This window comes from Dunckerocampus dactyliophorus, chromosome 10 (genome assembly GCF_027744805.1).
Source record: "Dunckerocampus dactyliophorus isolate RoL2022-P2 chromosome 10, RoL_Ddac_1.1, whole genome shotgun sequence".
Taxonomy (NCBI): domain Eukaryota; kingdom Metazoa; phylum Chordata; class Actinopteri; order Syngnathiformes; family Syngnathidae; genus Dunckerocampus; species Dunckerocampus dactyliophorus.
In genome coordinates this window covers 8,086,171-8,101,065 of record NC_072828.1, presented here as the reverse complement: position 1 = coordinate 8,101,065, position 14,895 = coordinate 8,086,171, and the positions used below count along the sequence as shown (strand labels likewise).

General features: G+C 42.4%; 1 protein-coding gene and 1 long non-coding RNA gene across 9 annotated transcripts; one reads left to right on the top strand and one right to left on the bottom strand.

The window, feature by feature from the left end:
- Positions 1–12,736, bottom strand: brdt (bromodomain, testis-specific). Of its 8 annotated transcripts, none has more exons than XM_054789578.1 (19): positions 12,718–12,736; positions 6,848–7,101; positions 6,639–6,776; positions 6,431–6,557; positions 5,884–6,008; positions 4,952–5,293; positions 4,748–4,876; positions 4,332–4,502; positions 3,562–3,737; positions 3,169–3,446; positions 2,975–3,088; positions 2,671–2,790; positions 2,471–2,523; positions 2,235–2,397; positions 2,033–2,103; positions 1,423–1,608; positions 1,039–1,229; positions 631–844; positions 1–546 (listed from the first exon to the last, which is right to left on the bottom strand). In XM_054789578.1, exons 2-19 carry the CDS (start codon positions 7,037–7,039, stop codon positions 481–483), a joined length of 2,856 nt encoding a protein of 951 aa, XP_054645553.1. In that variant the 5' UTR covers positions 7,040–7,101; positions 12,718–12,736; the 3' UTR covers positions 1–480. The 8 variants fall into 8 exon arrangements, with proteins under 8 accessions (XP_054645553.1, XP_054645549.1, XP_054645552.1 ...); XM_054789574.1 differs by lacking the exon at positions 12,718–12,736 and adding an exon at positions 11,487–11,619; XM_054789577.1 differs by lacking the exon at positions 12,718–12,736 and adding an exon at positions 11,493–11,557.
- LOC129188685 (uncharacterized) lies at positions 12,388–14,068 on the top strand. Its single transcript, XR_008572683.1, has 3 exons — positions 12,388–12,458; positions 13,744–13,824; positions 13,906–14,068. It is a non-coding gene; the product is annotated as an uncharacterized LOC129188685 (long non-coding RNA).
- Positions 14,069–14,895: the final 827 nt, after the last annotated feature.

The following is a 14,895-nucleotide window of genomic DNA, read 5'->3' as shown; positions in this document are numbered from 1 at the left end:
GATAATATCTTTATTATTTTCAGTAAAAAAAACAAACATGCCAAAGAAAAACACTCTTGGTTTGAACATATTCAAAGTGGAACATACAAGATGTAAAGTGCAGAGATTGCAGAAGAAGAGAACACAGTGGGTAAGAAAGGATCTTTGGAAAATAGTGTTCATTTTCTTCGTAAACAAAATTTCAAAGTGCGTGCAGTTTTTTTTGTTTATTTTTTAAGTTAACACAAACATGGCGACGAAATGCCATAAAGATAACTAAATTCCAGCTGGCTTCCAGCAGTGGGACAGCTTGTCAGAGCACTTCCTGAGATGTGAAATAGACAACAGTTTCGGCCCATTCTCAAAAGTGTAGCAGTGCAGACATTCATAGCGTAAATGTTAGCGCTCAAGACGCTCGGCATGGCTCCATATTCCCAGAGACAACGCATCAGAATCCTTCCAAAGGCACATTTTTCAAGTAAGTCAGTGTTTTCTTTCCTTTTAGTCAAGGTTCAGCTCAAAGGTGGTCATGATGTCCTGCTGCATGGTCATGTCAATGCATGACAGCTATATATATATAAAAAAAAAAAAAAAGGAAATAAGACAACAAACCTCTCTTGGAGGCAGAGAAATAGGACAAAAGACACTCACGGTCTCCCGTCTGCGACGCTCCTGCTCCTTCTTTCGGGCCAGCTCCCGCTCTCGACACACAGGGACCTGTGCGGTCCCAAGCCGGGTTTCCACGGGAGACGTCGGCTGCTCGCCGCGTGTGGGCGTGTGCGGCGCTGTCTCGGTGAAGACAGTCCCTGGAGAGGGGAAGTCTTCATTGCACGGTGGAAGACTTGTATCTGCTTGGCCTAAAAAGCTGAACGGGGAAATGAAAATTGCTATTACATGACAACAAAGTACAAGCACAAAAATCAACATATGGTGACATGGAACAGCTCTCAAAAGTGAGTATCTTTATCTTAGTAAAGGCTGAGTTTGTTCTGCATCAACTTGCTAATAATGACCAGGTGAAGAAGGCACAGGATGCACTGAGGACAGAGGCTGGACTACCTCTTTTCAGGAAGCTCGTTCTTGTTCTCTTTGAGCTGTTTCTTCTTCACTGCCTTCTCACGCTCCTCCTTCTCCATGGCGGCCTTTCGAAAGTGCTCGAAGCTCTCCTTCGACGACTTGATGGCCGCTGGGGGGCCGGCGGCCTGCCTCACCAGTCGAGCCCACGAGTCAGCGTTTTTCAGAACAATGTCCTAAAATATTTATACAAAAAATAAAAACACACAATGAGACATCACGATGATAGCAGAACAAGACAATGATTCTTCTATTTCTTTTTAACCCAAACCAAAGAACTGTAAGCAAGAAAAATTAGGTTCATTTTCTGCACGTCAAATAGCCAATCAAGCAATAATAAAATGACACATCTCTATTGGAGAAACTGACCTTTTTCTGCACTTTTTCCGGGACAGACAGTACATCAACCACTCGACTGTCAGGGATATCTTCGGTGCTTTGTGTTGTGTTGGAAAGAAATTGTGTCGTCACGTCAGAATCCTTTGCTGACTTACTGGACGCAGTGTCGTATTTGGCTGGCTGTGGACTGTCCTTCAGAGGGGACAGCAGGGAGATCTGAAAAACAAAACAAAAAAAACAAGGCTTAGCATGTTGGCCACACAGTGGAAGATCTGGGTTGGATTCTCCATGCATGGGTTTTCTCCGGGTACTCCAGTTTCCTCCCAGATTCCAAAAACATGCATGTTAGGTTAATTGGTATGAATAGGTATGAATCTGAGCATGAATGGTTGTTTGTCCATGTGTGCCCTGCGATTGGCTGGCGTTCAGTCCTGGGTGTACCCCGCCTTGCGCCCAAAGTCAGCGACCCTAGCGAGGATAAGTAGCATAGAAGATGGATGGATGTACCAAAAACAAGGCAACATCACGAGGAACGGTAATCACCAGAGAAGATGCATTCATTCAGACCACGGTTAATCATCATGTACGTTCTCGATTTGTTAACAAGACTGTTGATGTTGAGCGTGTTTGTGGGCGTCACCTCAAATCTCGAGGTGGTCCAGTCCAGCAGTGAGTCTGGTGACATCATTGGGGACAAAAGTGCGGCAAGGTCTGTTGACAGGCGACACAATGATTATTTCTGGCAAATGACACTTTCAGTTAACTATGTTTTAGGTTCATTACCATTGCTTTCCTACTAATAAGAATAAAACAAAAATCGGAGTCAGAATGGGATTAGTTACCTGGAGGCGGCAGCGTCATCCCGCCGGCACGCCACGGCTCGCCTTGAGGCCGTGTGGCATGGCATCCGGTCTGCATTAGCGAGACAGCTGGAGCGGGATGACAAGCGTTGACACCGGAGGAGGGGAAAGAGCGCCCCCCCTGTGTCTGCTTGCCACTGGCAGCCTGCATCGTGACAAGCAGCTCGTTGGCATCCTCGCAAAGGGTCAACGGGTCAACATCCACAGGAGACGTTTACCTTTTTATTTGGCTTTTGACACCACCCTTTGGCGCTCTTCTTGATTTTGAGCACTGAAAGACAGTTGTTTGTGTCACTGGGCCAGAAACACATCACTGTATGTAGTTTATAACAACAATGCAGAGGTTAAAATGCAAATAATGTAAAAAGGATAGAACTACAGATTTATGTTGAAGCTGCAGAGTAGGAAAGAAGCTCACCAGGAGAATGGCTGCTGTCAGAAGAGGATGAGCTGCTGCTGCAGGAAGTTGACGATGAGCTGCTGCTGCTGCTGCTGCTGCTGAGCTGTGATGGACAGCTGAAGTCAGGAGACAGTTTGGCTGGAAAAGACGCAAAGAGTTTCGGTTGTTGAGTGGTTTGACTGGTCGCTGAATTTTGGACCATTTTTTAAAATGTTTTTAATCACTGCTCCCGCTCCTATTCCTATAGGAAACTCCTGTGGTTCATGCATGAAAAGAGTGGGGGCACGTCTGATATGCAAAGTATCACATCACTGTCTCTCACCTGCTGCTTTTTTCTTCTTCACCGCTGGCTGCTGCATTGCAAGCACCTCGCATGTCCCAGCATCTTTCACCTTCCCACAATGCATCACTCCAATGTGTTTCTCCAGCTTTTTCCCTGCAGAGCACAGACGTCCAGAGGATTCCCTTTAATTCCCTACAAGCTGTTGAGCGTTGCTGGGTGGGTGCGGGACTTACGGATCTCTGTCTTGTTGCACTTCCTTCGGCAGGCAGTTTCAAACCTCTGCAGGTCCCTGTGCGTCGCCGGCTTGAGCTTCTCGACATCGAGCTCAGGCTCCTTGGAGGCGGTGTCGGGCAAAGTGGCCTGATCAGCCTTGATGATGCTCCCCTGCTTGCAGAGTTTGTCTGCAGGCAGAGCATCCGTCTTGGGGTGCTTCTTGCCCTGGTGCGTCGGAGGTACCGTCTCAGCCCTGCACTCCATGGCTACTCTGGGAATACTACTTCTGTTGCCATGACTACACACACACACACACACACACACACACACACACACACACAAAGAGCAGGCGTCAGCACCAAAATACCAACTTTTACTTGTACGATGAGCTTAAAGGGTTCAAGGGTACGCACCAATAAGAGCTCTTGCCATGTCTCTCCACAATACGTTTATATTTCAGAGATTTGTCCCTGAGAGGAGTGATGTGTTTTTCTTTGGATCTTTTTTCCTTTTTTAACTTGTCTTTCTTCTTGGGTTTCATCAGAGGATCCTGAGTGAGTCTCCTCAGCTGGTCACTGACTGCTTTCAACTGGAAAGCAAGGAGAAATGCAAGGTGGTAGACAACCACAATGTACGCCACCTGACATGAAAGCATATATTTTCCCCACAGGGGTTGGTCCTTGGGTTACAAATGAGTTTTGTTCATGTCACACATTATACATCAAATTTTAGTATGAGTCGAAATTCATACCCAAAGTGACTCACACTGTGCACAGAACACATGTAGGACATAAAATAGTCCTGGCTGTGCGCGTGTGGCCCAAGGAGGACGGCTGCATGCAGAGAGGACAGTTGAGTATGCTGATGTTGTTTTGACGTGGTTTATTGTTTTTGCAATAAATTGTTGATCCACTACCTCTTTGTCTTCCTTACAACGTCCGGGTAGACATTACAATACCATCTTTATGTTTAATGATGGTCGTGATAGTCAAGTGAGTGAGACAAGTGCAGCCAATATTGAGCAAAGTGTGTTTTTCCACTGCCGCGTGCTGTTCTTCAGGGAGTCTCGTGTTTATGGGCTAAAATTAACTTTTTAATTAATTTATGGAAGAAAATATAATCCAAAGTAACTTTGTAGGTCACCACAAAACACAGAGGTCCCTGCAATCTATTTGACACTGACCTGCTCTTCCAGGTTGGCGAGCTTCGTGGAGACCTCCTCTGATGAACTTTCCCCTTCTGAGGAACTTTCGCTCTTGGAAGAACTCCCCGCGGTGGATAGACTTCCCACTCGGTCTCCTTTGGACACAACCCGCTCCTGTGGAAGCTTTGTGTAGCGAGCCTCAAAAACCTCCTGGTCAAAAAAGCACAAATGATGCTCTTCTGGTTCTTCAACGGGATTAGAAAAAGGGAGACTACGAGAGACAGTTGGATGTCAGGAAAAAAAAACAGAAATGGGATTCTACACAATGACAGCAAATGAAACCTGACCTGATGACATTTGTGTCTGCACATGTTCAACATGAACACATTTACATTCAGTATGCCAATGTAAATATAACCTGTTTGGCAAACAAGTAAGCCAATGCAAAAGTCTACCTGCAGTTTTCGGGCCATGTAGACGACCTCATGGGCAGGAGGGTTGTACTTGTAGCAATTGGAGAACATCAGCCTGACGTCGGCAGCAAACTCTTTGGCAGTCAAGTACTCTCGCTGGTCCATTTTTTTCTGTTGAATCGACATGGTTTGGGCAGCAGGACTACATGATACATTATATTGATGACCGTCAGCAGACATCTTTACCTTGATGGTGCTTAGGTCCATGGGCTGCTTGATGATGTCATGGTAGTCATGCAGGGCCAGAGCCACGGCATCCACAGGCGTATAGAACGGCCATGCATAGGCGTAGTGTCTCTTGGACAGCATCTCCTTCAAGATGGCATCGCAGTGCCGCAGCTGCTCGGACAGTTTGGACTTCTTGTCCTCGAAGGCTGGAAGGTCTTTCTTTGGCACTTTGATGGGCCGCCCGCTGCCTCGCCTCACCAACAGCGCGCAGGACGGCGGCGGGTCGTTTGCAGTGGACGCCAGGCTGCTCGTCTCTGCTGTGGGGGTGGGGTCCAGTTTTCTCTTAATAGCCTTTTTTATCTGGAAAAAAAAAAAAAAGCTTCCATCATGAAGACGAGTAATCTCTAGGAGTGGCTACTCAAACAGCACACAGTAATAAGTGCATTGCCATATAGTATGATTCTTTATTTATGAATGGAATATTTTCATAGATAAGAGCATAGAAAACCGGGTTACAACCTTCTAATTACGTTTAACATTTATTACAACCCTCTAAACATGAAATAACACCCTTACAGTCACCTTCACTCACATTACCCAATATTCTGTAGTAAATATATGAGAAAAGACCTAATAGAGACTCACATTTTAGCATTGGGAGCGTTCCTTGTTTGTTTTACTTCCTGTTCTGTACAGTACCTCCTGAGGTGGCTATTGTCTCATCAATGTAACATTACTGACACCTAGTGATCAGCGTAGAATACTACGTCATCATGCATCCTATTTTTTGACTAATAACAGGCCTTAGTCAACCATGAAACAGTGACGATTTATTAATATATTGTGAAAGACCGTGATAGAGTGAAGCCGCAAAATACAAAGAGCGAAGTGGCGAGGGTCGACGGTATGGACCCGTATCAGTACATTTTAATCGCACCTTCACTACTTACCGTTTCATCCATCTGAGCGGAGATTTGGATGGGTGACACAGGGTGACGCACATCAGACGGGATGACCGTCACAGTCTGCTGGAGGATGACCTCTGACACCAGGGGTCTTGACTTGAACTCACCAGCTGGACAGGAAGCAGAAAGAATAAAAGCACTGTCACTGCAACTGCAGTGTGTCCCTGTTCTTCATGTTTATGCAGAGACTCTTATATTAAAACCTTTAACTTTGAAAATGTGACTTCTGCCTCCGGTTTGTGTGTCTGCGCTCTCAACCGCTTTCTTTCTATAATCTGTCAGTGTAGAAGTCATTGCCCATGTGAGTATTCTAATGCTTTAAGAGATATCTGAGGCACAGTTGGAATTAAGCCCTGTGGGGAAATACTGAACTGCATCACATTGGGCTGCTGTAAAACTGAATTCAATTGACAAACTGCAGGTTTTGACATGTTCACCCACACTGACAAGAATTTTCGTATTTTCTTTCAGTGATGTTGGGTGAACATCACAGCATTTTAGTAAAAAATAAAGATTTTAACGAGTAATTTACCAGCATTGCTCTTCTTCCCTTTCACTGGTTCCTTTTCAACTTCACATTCGTCTTTGGGCATTTTGGAAGCTTCAAGCAGAAAAAGCTTTTCAAGTGTCTGGGCCATGAAAACGATGTCATCTCCAGGCTGAGGAGATGAGGTGAGCGCTATTAGGAAACAACAGCAGGCGTGTACTCCTAATTTGTGCAGCGTGCAGACAGGCCTTACCTTGTTGTACACATAGCAGTTAGTGAACATGGTGTTAAAGTCTTGTATGCACTCCAGTGCTTTCCAGTAATATTTGTTCTGGAGGCGCATCTTAATGGTGCCAAGGTCCATTGGATTTTGAATAATTGTGTAATAATCCTGGAAAAGAAGCAAAAAGCATGAGATTAAAAGTCCTCAGGGGTGGGTGGTTTAGCACTAGGACTACTTACGGGCAGCCTCAGTGTGACTGCATCAACAGGCTGGCGGAACGGCCATGAGAAGTGATGCTTCCATAGAACTTTGAGCAGCACCTTCTCCAAGTACTGCAGCTGGTTGGTCACACGTCCCGGCCTCTTCAGGTTCACCACCTCTGGTGGAGGTGGGTTTTCGCTCATGGTGGGACAGACTTCCATGCCTGACATGACGCCACTCACACACCATGAAAAGGGGACACTGGTCTCTCGCTAAACCATCACACACCAACCTGGACAGGAAGACAGCGGAGTGTGAGGACACACTAAAGCTTGTACAATTTGGACTTCAATTTGCACACGACTTTTTCTTTGACTTTTTTGACACACGTCAGTCACATCCCCACTTGTCAGTTAACTTGCTAAACTTCTTTTTACACTTGCAAGACAAATATTAAAAAATGATACAAGAGGCACATCTGGGACACAAAGAGTGTTTAATATTTGTCATATAAACAATGGTTAACCTCTTGTTACACTTGTGCCAAGTAGGCATGTAAAAAATGACACTTAAATCACTGCCAGTAGTTGATACATTTTTATAATGCCCAGAGTTTGACCGATTTGTGCCATATAATCCTCTAAGTACAACGTCCTTTCCAAACAGGTCTAATGCTGTAATGCTATCCATTTGCAGAATCTGAATGTAAATGTATGCTGCAAACCTCATTTTAAAAATGATTAAGAAGCCCCCCCACACACACACACAGGTTGACAGGCTAAATTGGATCCGACAACTAGAGCTAATTTCAAACCATGAGCGACTTATGGTTTACGTCTACATTACATCTAAATACATCTTCATTTGAGGTTATTTGATGTCATTCAAATGTAAATTAATTTATAGAGACATTTGTGACTTGTTTAAAATGTTTTCTTTGATACAAGTGGACTAATTGTTGGGCATTTTAAAAAAGTACACCCTTTGGCAAATATTTTTTTAGAATTGTCTAAAAGTCTACAACAGGCGTCACCAACATCATCAATCACGATCCACCAGTCGATCTTTGGGCATTTTCCGGTCAATCACAAGAACATTAGAAAAAAAATTATTATGACATCAGTGTCCTTCCCTCCCAGCGATTGACCAACAGGCACGCATTTTGACCACTGAACACGCCCGTACACCTCGCCTCCCTCCAGGCATGCAACCTGCAAGCTCCAGTCAGAAGCCCAGTTCACAAAACCCGGCCAGAGGTACCAGCGCATACACACCGGCTCGCAGTCATGTGCCTGTGCACACAATAGTAATTATTGCACATTAATATGGCTCAAAATCTGTCTTTGCCATCTCAAAATTAAAGCACAAATATAACGCCACAGATGTGTGTATGTACATATACACACACACACACACACACTCCTGATCAAAATCTTAAGACCAGTTGAAAAATTGCTAGAATTGACATTGTGCACATTTGGATCTTAAAGAGGTTTTAAGTAGAGCTACAATATGCAAAAGCAAGAAGGGGAAGTGAGACAAAAAGCACTTCGAAAAAGTAATTTATTGAAAACAACAATTAAACTGAAATAGGATGTTTATCATCTGATCAAAGGTTTAAGACCATCACTAAAAAAATAACAAAAAACCCTCCAAAACAGAACAAAAAATGTTCTCCGTAGACCTCAGTAATGAGTAGCTCCACCGTTCTTGTTATTCACTTCAAAAATTGGTTTGGGCATGCTTGATGCGAGTGTTTCCAGGAGGCTAGTGGGAACATTGCTCCAAGTGGTGAAGATGGCTTCATCAAGGGCATCAACTGTCTGGAACTGATGGCCATTTTGATAAACTTCCCTTGCCATCCATCCCCAAATGTTCTCTATGGGATTTAAATGAGGGGAACATGCAGGATGGTCCAAAAGAGTGATGTTATTCTCCCTGAAGAAGTCCTTGGTCAAGCGAGCATTGTGAACTGCAGCGTTGTCCTGTTGAACAACCCAGCTGTTACCACACAGATGAGGGCCCTCAGTCATGAGGGATGCCCGCCGCAACATCAGCACTTAAGCGCCCGCCGTTTGACGACCCTGCACCACCTGAAGCTTCAGTGTTCCACTGAATGAAAAAGCACCCCAGATCATGATGGACTTAATTTGGGTGGAAGACTACCTGGTGTCTTGATGGACAGCCAATCGGATCCTCCGACTCAGCGCAGGTGTGATTTTTTTGGGTCTACCACTTGACTTTTTTGTTCAATAATGCTCAGGATCTTTAAAAAAAAAAAAAAATAGAATTACTGTCTTACTGCACCCAACCTCAGCAGCCATGGCACGCTGCGAGAGGCCTTGCTTATGCAGCTCGACAATCCAACCACGTTCAAAAAGAGAAAGCTTCTTAGCTTTAGCCATCGGGAGGGCATGATAGTGTGAATGCCTGACAGAAAATGAAAATTTTGAACAGATTTTGGCTTTTATAGCCTGTGGTCTTGAACTTTTGATCAGGTGATAAACAACCTATTTTCGTTTTTTTTTTTGTTTGTTTAAATTCCAAATTCCAAACATTTTTTTTTGTCTCACTCCCCCTTCTTGTTTTTGAATATTGAAGCTCTACTTAAAACCTCATTAAGATCCAAATGTGCAAAATGCAAATTCAAGCAATTTTTCAACTGGTCTTGAGATTTTGATCCAGTCTGTATAGGAGGGAGGAACGCTTGTAGCTCGCAGGCGTGACAAATGGCATCACGGCAAATGCAAGCAAGAAGCCTAAGCTGGAAGACCCTCCCATCTTACTAGGGTGTCCTGTTTGGGAACACTTTGGCTTCCCTGTTAAAATTACAGATGGACAAAGGCAAGTGGATAAATCCAAAGTTGTGTGTCGGCATTGTTCCACAGATATCGGGTATGCTGCAGGAAACACGTCTAACATGTTAGTGCACTTAAAAGGGCATCGCCAGCAGTGAATGTTACATCTACAAGAAAGAAAAACAGTAACACATGGTATTGGGAGTTTTTATAGCCACAAGGTTATGTCCATATTCAGTTGTTGAAAGCGCTGGCTTTAAGTACAGTCATGGAAAACATGATTAGACCACGTTCATTTTAATGCCTGATACAACTAAAAGGTACCTTTGTTTGGACAAATATAACAATGACAACAAAAATAGCTCAAACTTAAACTGTTTGGCAGTACAATGCTATAGCTATTCATGTAAGAACTTAAATGATTTTGGTTATTATCAAGATAACAATTGAAGTTGCTAGATATCAGCTCTTAAATTAACTCTTATGAGCTATATTTGTTATCATTATATTTGTCCAAACAAATGTACCTTTAGTTGTACCAGGCATTGAAATAGATCAATAAACTGAAGAAACAAGGATGGTCTAATCATTTCTTCCATTACTGTGTATGATTAAAGTTCTTGAACCTCGCTACGAAATACCATCACATCCTCACTTCAGCCAGAAAGTTATACCGGCACTTTACAAAAAAGCTAAACGTGATCTCGTCAACGAGCTATCACGTGTCCGTTATTTCACTTACGACAGATGGTTGGACTTCAGGCGCAGAGAGAGTGCTATTTAACTGTAAGTGTCCATTACATTTCACCACAATGTGTAAACAATTGTTTAAATACAACAGTTTATTTTTTATTTAAAAAAAACAAACTCAAGAGTCCAATTTATTTGAAATATCACCCAAATGGGTCGCTTTTATTTATTTAAAAAAGTTGTTTGCATTTTAAGTCATTTTTCCTTCCTTTTGTGTACCGAAAATTAACCGAACCGAGCACTTCAAGAAACTGAAGCGAACCGAAATTACAGTGTACCGTTACACCCCTAGCCGACACGTGAAGCCAAAGCTACGCCCACGGCGGCCGATTAGCTAGCAGCGACCGTTGCCAGTCTTAGCTTTCCACCAAAATGAACCTTACTTCCAGTTTAACTACAAGTACGCTCCTGAAGCACATTACCCACTAGCCGTTCTTAAAGTTCAGTACTTTCACTTCAAATCCGCGCTAGTGATGTTAATATCAGTAGCTATTTTACAACTGTAATCATAATCACACTATACCTTCGTCAGTTGGTAACGGTGAAACAGCAAACACGATGCGAACATACCGACATTCCAATAAAGTTTATCACCGTTTAGGTCTATTATCACACAAGCAACATAATAGCATCGTTTTTCTTAACATAAGGTGATAGCAACTCCTTTAGGCTGGTGTCCGCTCACCTCAGGCTACCCTAGCTAACGACAAGCTAACGTTTGCAACTGAGAGGCAGTTGGGTTTAACGTAAGCTTCCGGCTATGGGCAGACATAAATGTACATTTTTGTTGAGAATGTCCAACAAAGCTTATCGAGCTACTATTACCTTACAAGACACAGACTCTTGCAATCATCCCCTCAGTGGCTGGCTGATGTGGTACGAAAACGTTGCGAGATTTATACACCCGTGCTGTTGGCTCTACGACTGATTGGTCAGATTCTGTGAACACGTTCAAACTTCTTCTTCTACAGGTCGGCTCTTTAACCCCAATTGGTCAATGTCACGCGCCACTTTTCAAACGAGCCTTTGGCTAAGTGGCGTGTGTGTCGCTGTTCGAAACAAAATGAGGACTCTATGAGAATACTTTAGAACATGTATACGCCAAAGCGAAAGTGAAAGCAAAACAAACCATCACCAAACGTCCAGGAGCGGTAGTCAGAGTCCGTAAGCAAATGAGGTGGAAATGTGCCAAGAGGTTGACCAGCTACACTATGCAGTGCACTGATTGAGTGAAGAGTGGCCAAGCTAGCACGTCAACAACGTCAACCAGGGCGGAGCGATGCCTTCACGTACAGCTGCAAAATGGGAAAACCCGCCATTTATGTTTTTCTCACATACTGTACTAACATGTGCGATGCTGCAACAAGTTGGGCTAATAATAAAGAACTTTCGCCCCATGCAAAAAGGAGCGCTGTAAAAATATTTTCTCATTTGATATCCAATAACATCCAGACAGCAAGTATTTAGTGTTTAGAGTAGAAGGATATAAATCTGTGTGGAATTTGCATGTTCTCCCCGTGCGTGCGTGGGTTTTCTCCGGGTACACCGGTTTCCTCCCACATTGCAAAAATATGCATGTTAGGTTAATTGACGACTCTAAAATTGTCCACAGGTATGAATGTGACTGTGAAGGTTTTTTTGTCTATATGTGCCCTGCGATTGGCTGGCGACCAGTCCAGGGTGTACAACGCTTCTCGTCCTAAATCAGCTGGTATAGGTTCCAGCATACCCCGCGACCATAGTGAGGATAAGTGGCACAGAAGATGGGTGGATGGATGTATTTAATTACCACGGTCCGGGAAGTACACACGTCATGTCAACAAAACAATGGAAATGAGTCAGGAGTTTATTGTCATTGCCTTTTCTGTAGATAGGCTCTTAATAATAGCGTACACAACAACAACACCTCAATCAATCGAAAATCACACATTTCTCACGAGTAAAATTTATGTAAAAAGCAAGTGCAACGCCTGGAAACGGCAACGCCCCCTGAACTTTAAACCCCGAAAGTTCTGACCTCAACAAAGATGGCTTCCTCTCTGAACAACACGGACACCCGACCTCACATCACATGGCTACGTGTCAACAATAGGCAGGAATGGTATTATAGTACATATTTCATATGATTTGAAATCATTTATACTCACGGTTAATGCCCATCATGTTGCTGTCGTGTTTATGATTATTACGCGTTATCATCTAAATAATGTTGATGGTGTGTAACTTGGCCAAAACAAACAATACAGGTTAATTTATCACTCTCAGCAGAATTTTTAATGATTACAAGCAATTACTTTGGAGGATTGTTATTTGTTAGTACTGCGTAAAGTTGTCTTGTTCCGACAAACACATATACTTACGTGTTTTCTCTTTATGACGTGACATTTACTCGTCCTCTTTAAATATTTGGGGCCAGCAAATGAAATCTCTTTAGAATCTTGAACGTTTTATCCAGAAGGTAAAAGTCCTCAAGACACGCTTATCACCTACCAATTGATGCCCGTTGGTTGTTCAATAAAATAAACGTCAAAGTTAACTGTCACTTTTCATATACATTCTCGTTTTATCCACTAGATGGCGCCATTTAAGTTTATTTTCCATTATGTTACGTTCACTCTACTGTGTCACTTTTTCGCTAGAATTATTGGCAACCAATGCTGCCAAGAGTAGAGAAGACCGCCTAATCTAACACAGATGACTACCACAAACGTTTCTAGTACATACAATTACATGTATAAGTGTACAAACCCAACAATAATACTTATGTAGTACTTCTGTATAGTACTACTATAGCAATCACAATTAATGATCACAGACAGACTAGAATGCAAGGTATAATACCAATTACATGCATTTATTCGTCTGAAAAAAGTGGTGGCCAAATGGGATACAATAATTTACTCTGTAATATGTAGCATCATTGGCAATACTTCACCGAGGTCACCAATGATAAACACACAAAGTGCTGTTAGATGGATTGCATGTGTGCAGTCAGAGCGTACCAGATGACACGTGTTAGCTGAGAGAGCAGTGCCGTTGTGAGAAGCAGCAGCAGGAAAGCGGAGGGAGGAAGAGGAATGGGTGGTGATTCAGATTGTCAGATGGAGTTAATTAGACTTGAATGTGGCCGTGTTGAGAACCTGTCGGCTCTACAAAGACAGGAAGTCAATTCAGTAAAAGTCAAAGTGAGTGACAGGTATGAGCGTTGCCTAAGAATTTGTCAGTAAATACGCAGGGGCCTCCTGCACTTAATATAAACCTCCTAGTACTTAATATAAACCTCCTAATCAATGAGATAACCAATCAGAGGTTAAGACACCCCTGTTGTAGGTGGAATGTGTCCCAATACTTTATCGGATCTTTTATTTACTTTTACTCTTTTGCAGGGCATTTGCGAAGGTTTATAGAAGACCTCAGGCGTAAACAGGCGTCATGTGTTGAGGAGGAGCGTTACAAAACCGTCTGAGGTATTTCGCCGGCATGCGCTTTGGTTTTAAATGCACCGAGTAGGAAGTCCACGGCTCAGCTGCGTCTCCGTTTTGATTTAGGGGCAGGAAAGGCCTACAGGAGCACTTGACAACAATGAAAGTCATCTCATCTTTCCTGCCACCGAGAGGAAGCTGGACTTGAAGCGAGACGCTGTCTGGGTCTGTTTAAAAGTCACAGTAGGATAAGGCTTCTTTAACACGGAGAAATAAAAATGTTGGAGATCCTGCTGAAAATAAAGTTTGACATTTTTCTTTGGCTTTCTCGCAGTCATTCAAAACAAACAGTGTTCTTCTTCAGATAGAGTATATAACACATTCCATCTGGGGTACAATCCTATTTCATTGTTTGGGACAACAATTAAAGCAAGCAAATCAGCAGACCAGCAGGTGACAATGCTGCCATCTACAGGTGACAGTGAATTGAAGGGTTCTAATTTTGAAACAATTTCTCCCATAAAATTATGGAAATAATAATCTGTTCCAAGAATCAAATTGTGGCCATCCTAAAAGTCTTGTTTAGTGTACAGGCAATTTATGTCATGTCCAACAAGTGCAAAAAGAAGTGAAGCAGTGTTAGAGTTGGTCCATGTAGATACGCTAAGTTATATATATATATATATATAAAAAAAAACTGCATCTAAGCTTTGTGATATAGGTGAAAAAGCGTATTATTAGTATGAACTTCGGTCATTGTTCATTTTTTCGCCCCTTTTTTGCATAAAAAAAAATCTAATATTTAAATATTTAAAGACTAATATTTAAACTTTCTTCTAAATCTTTGTCAATTTTCTTTTCTTAATATTATGTCTTTATTCCCATAATATTTTGACTTATATTTTTCCCCCAACCTAATTTTCCAAAAATTCCAACTTTTTGTTTAATTTTTCTATTACGACTTTAAAAATGTTTTTTTTTAATGTTTCAACTTTATGCTACTAAAATTCCTCATAATTTTACGTTATTATTAAATTATGACTTTTTTTGGTTAGTTTTTCCTCGTAATACTTTGACTTTATTCTTGTAAAAATCAATGTTTTTTTCCATTTTTTC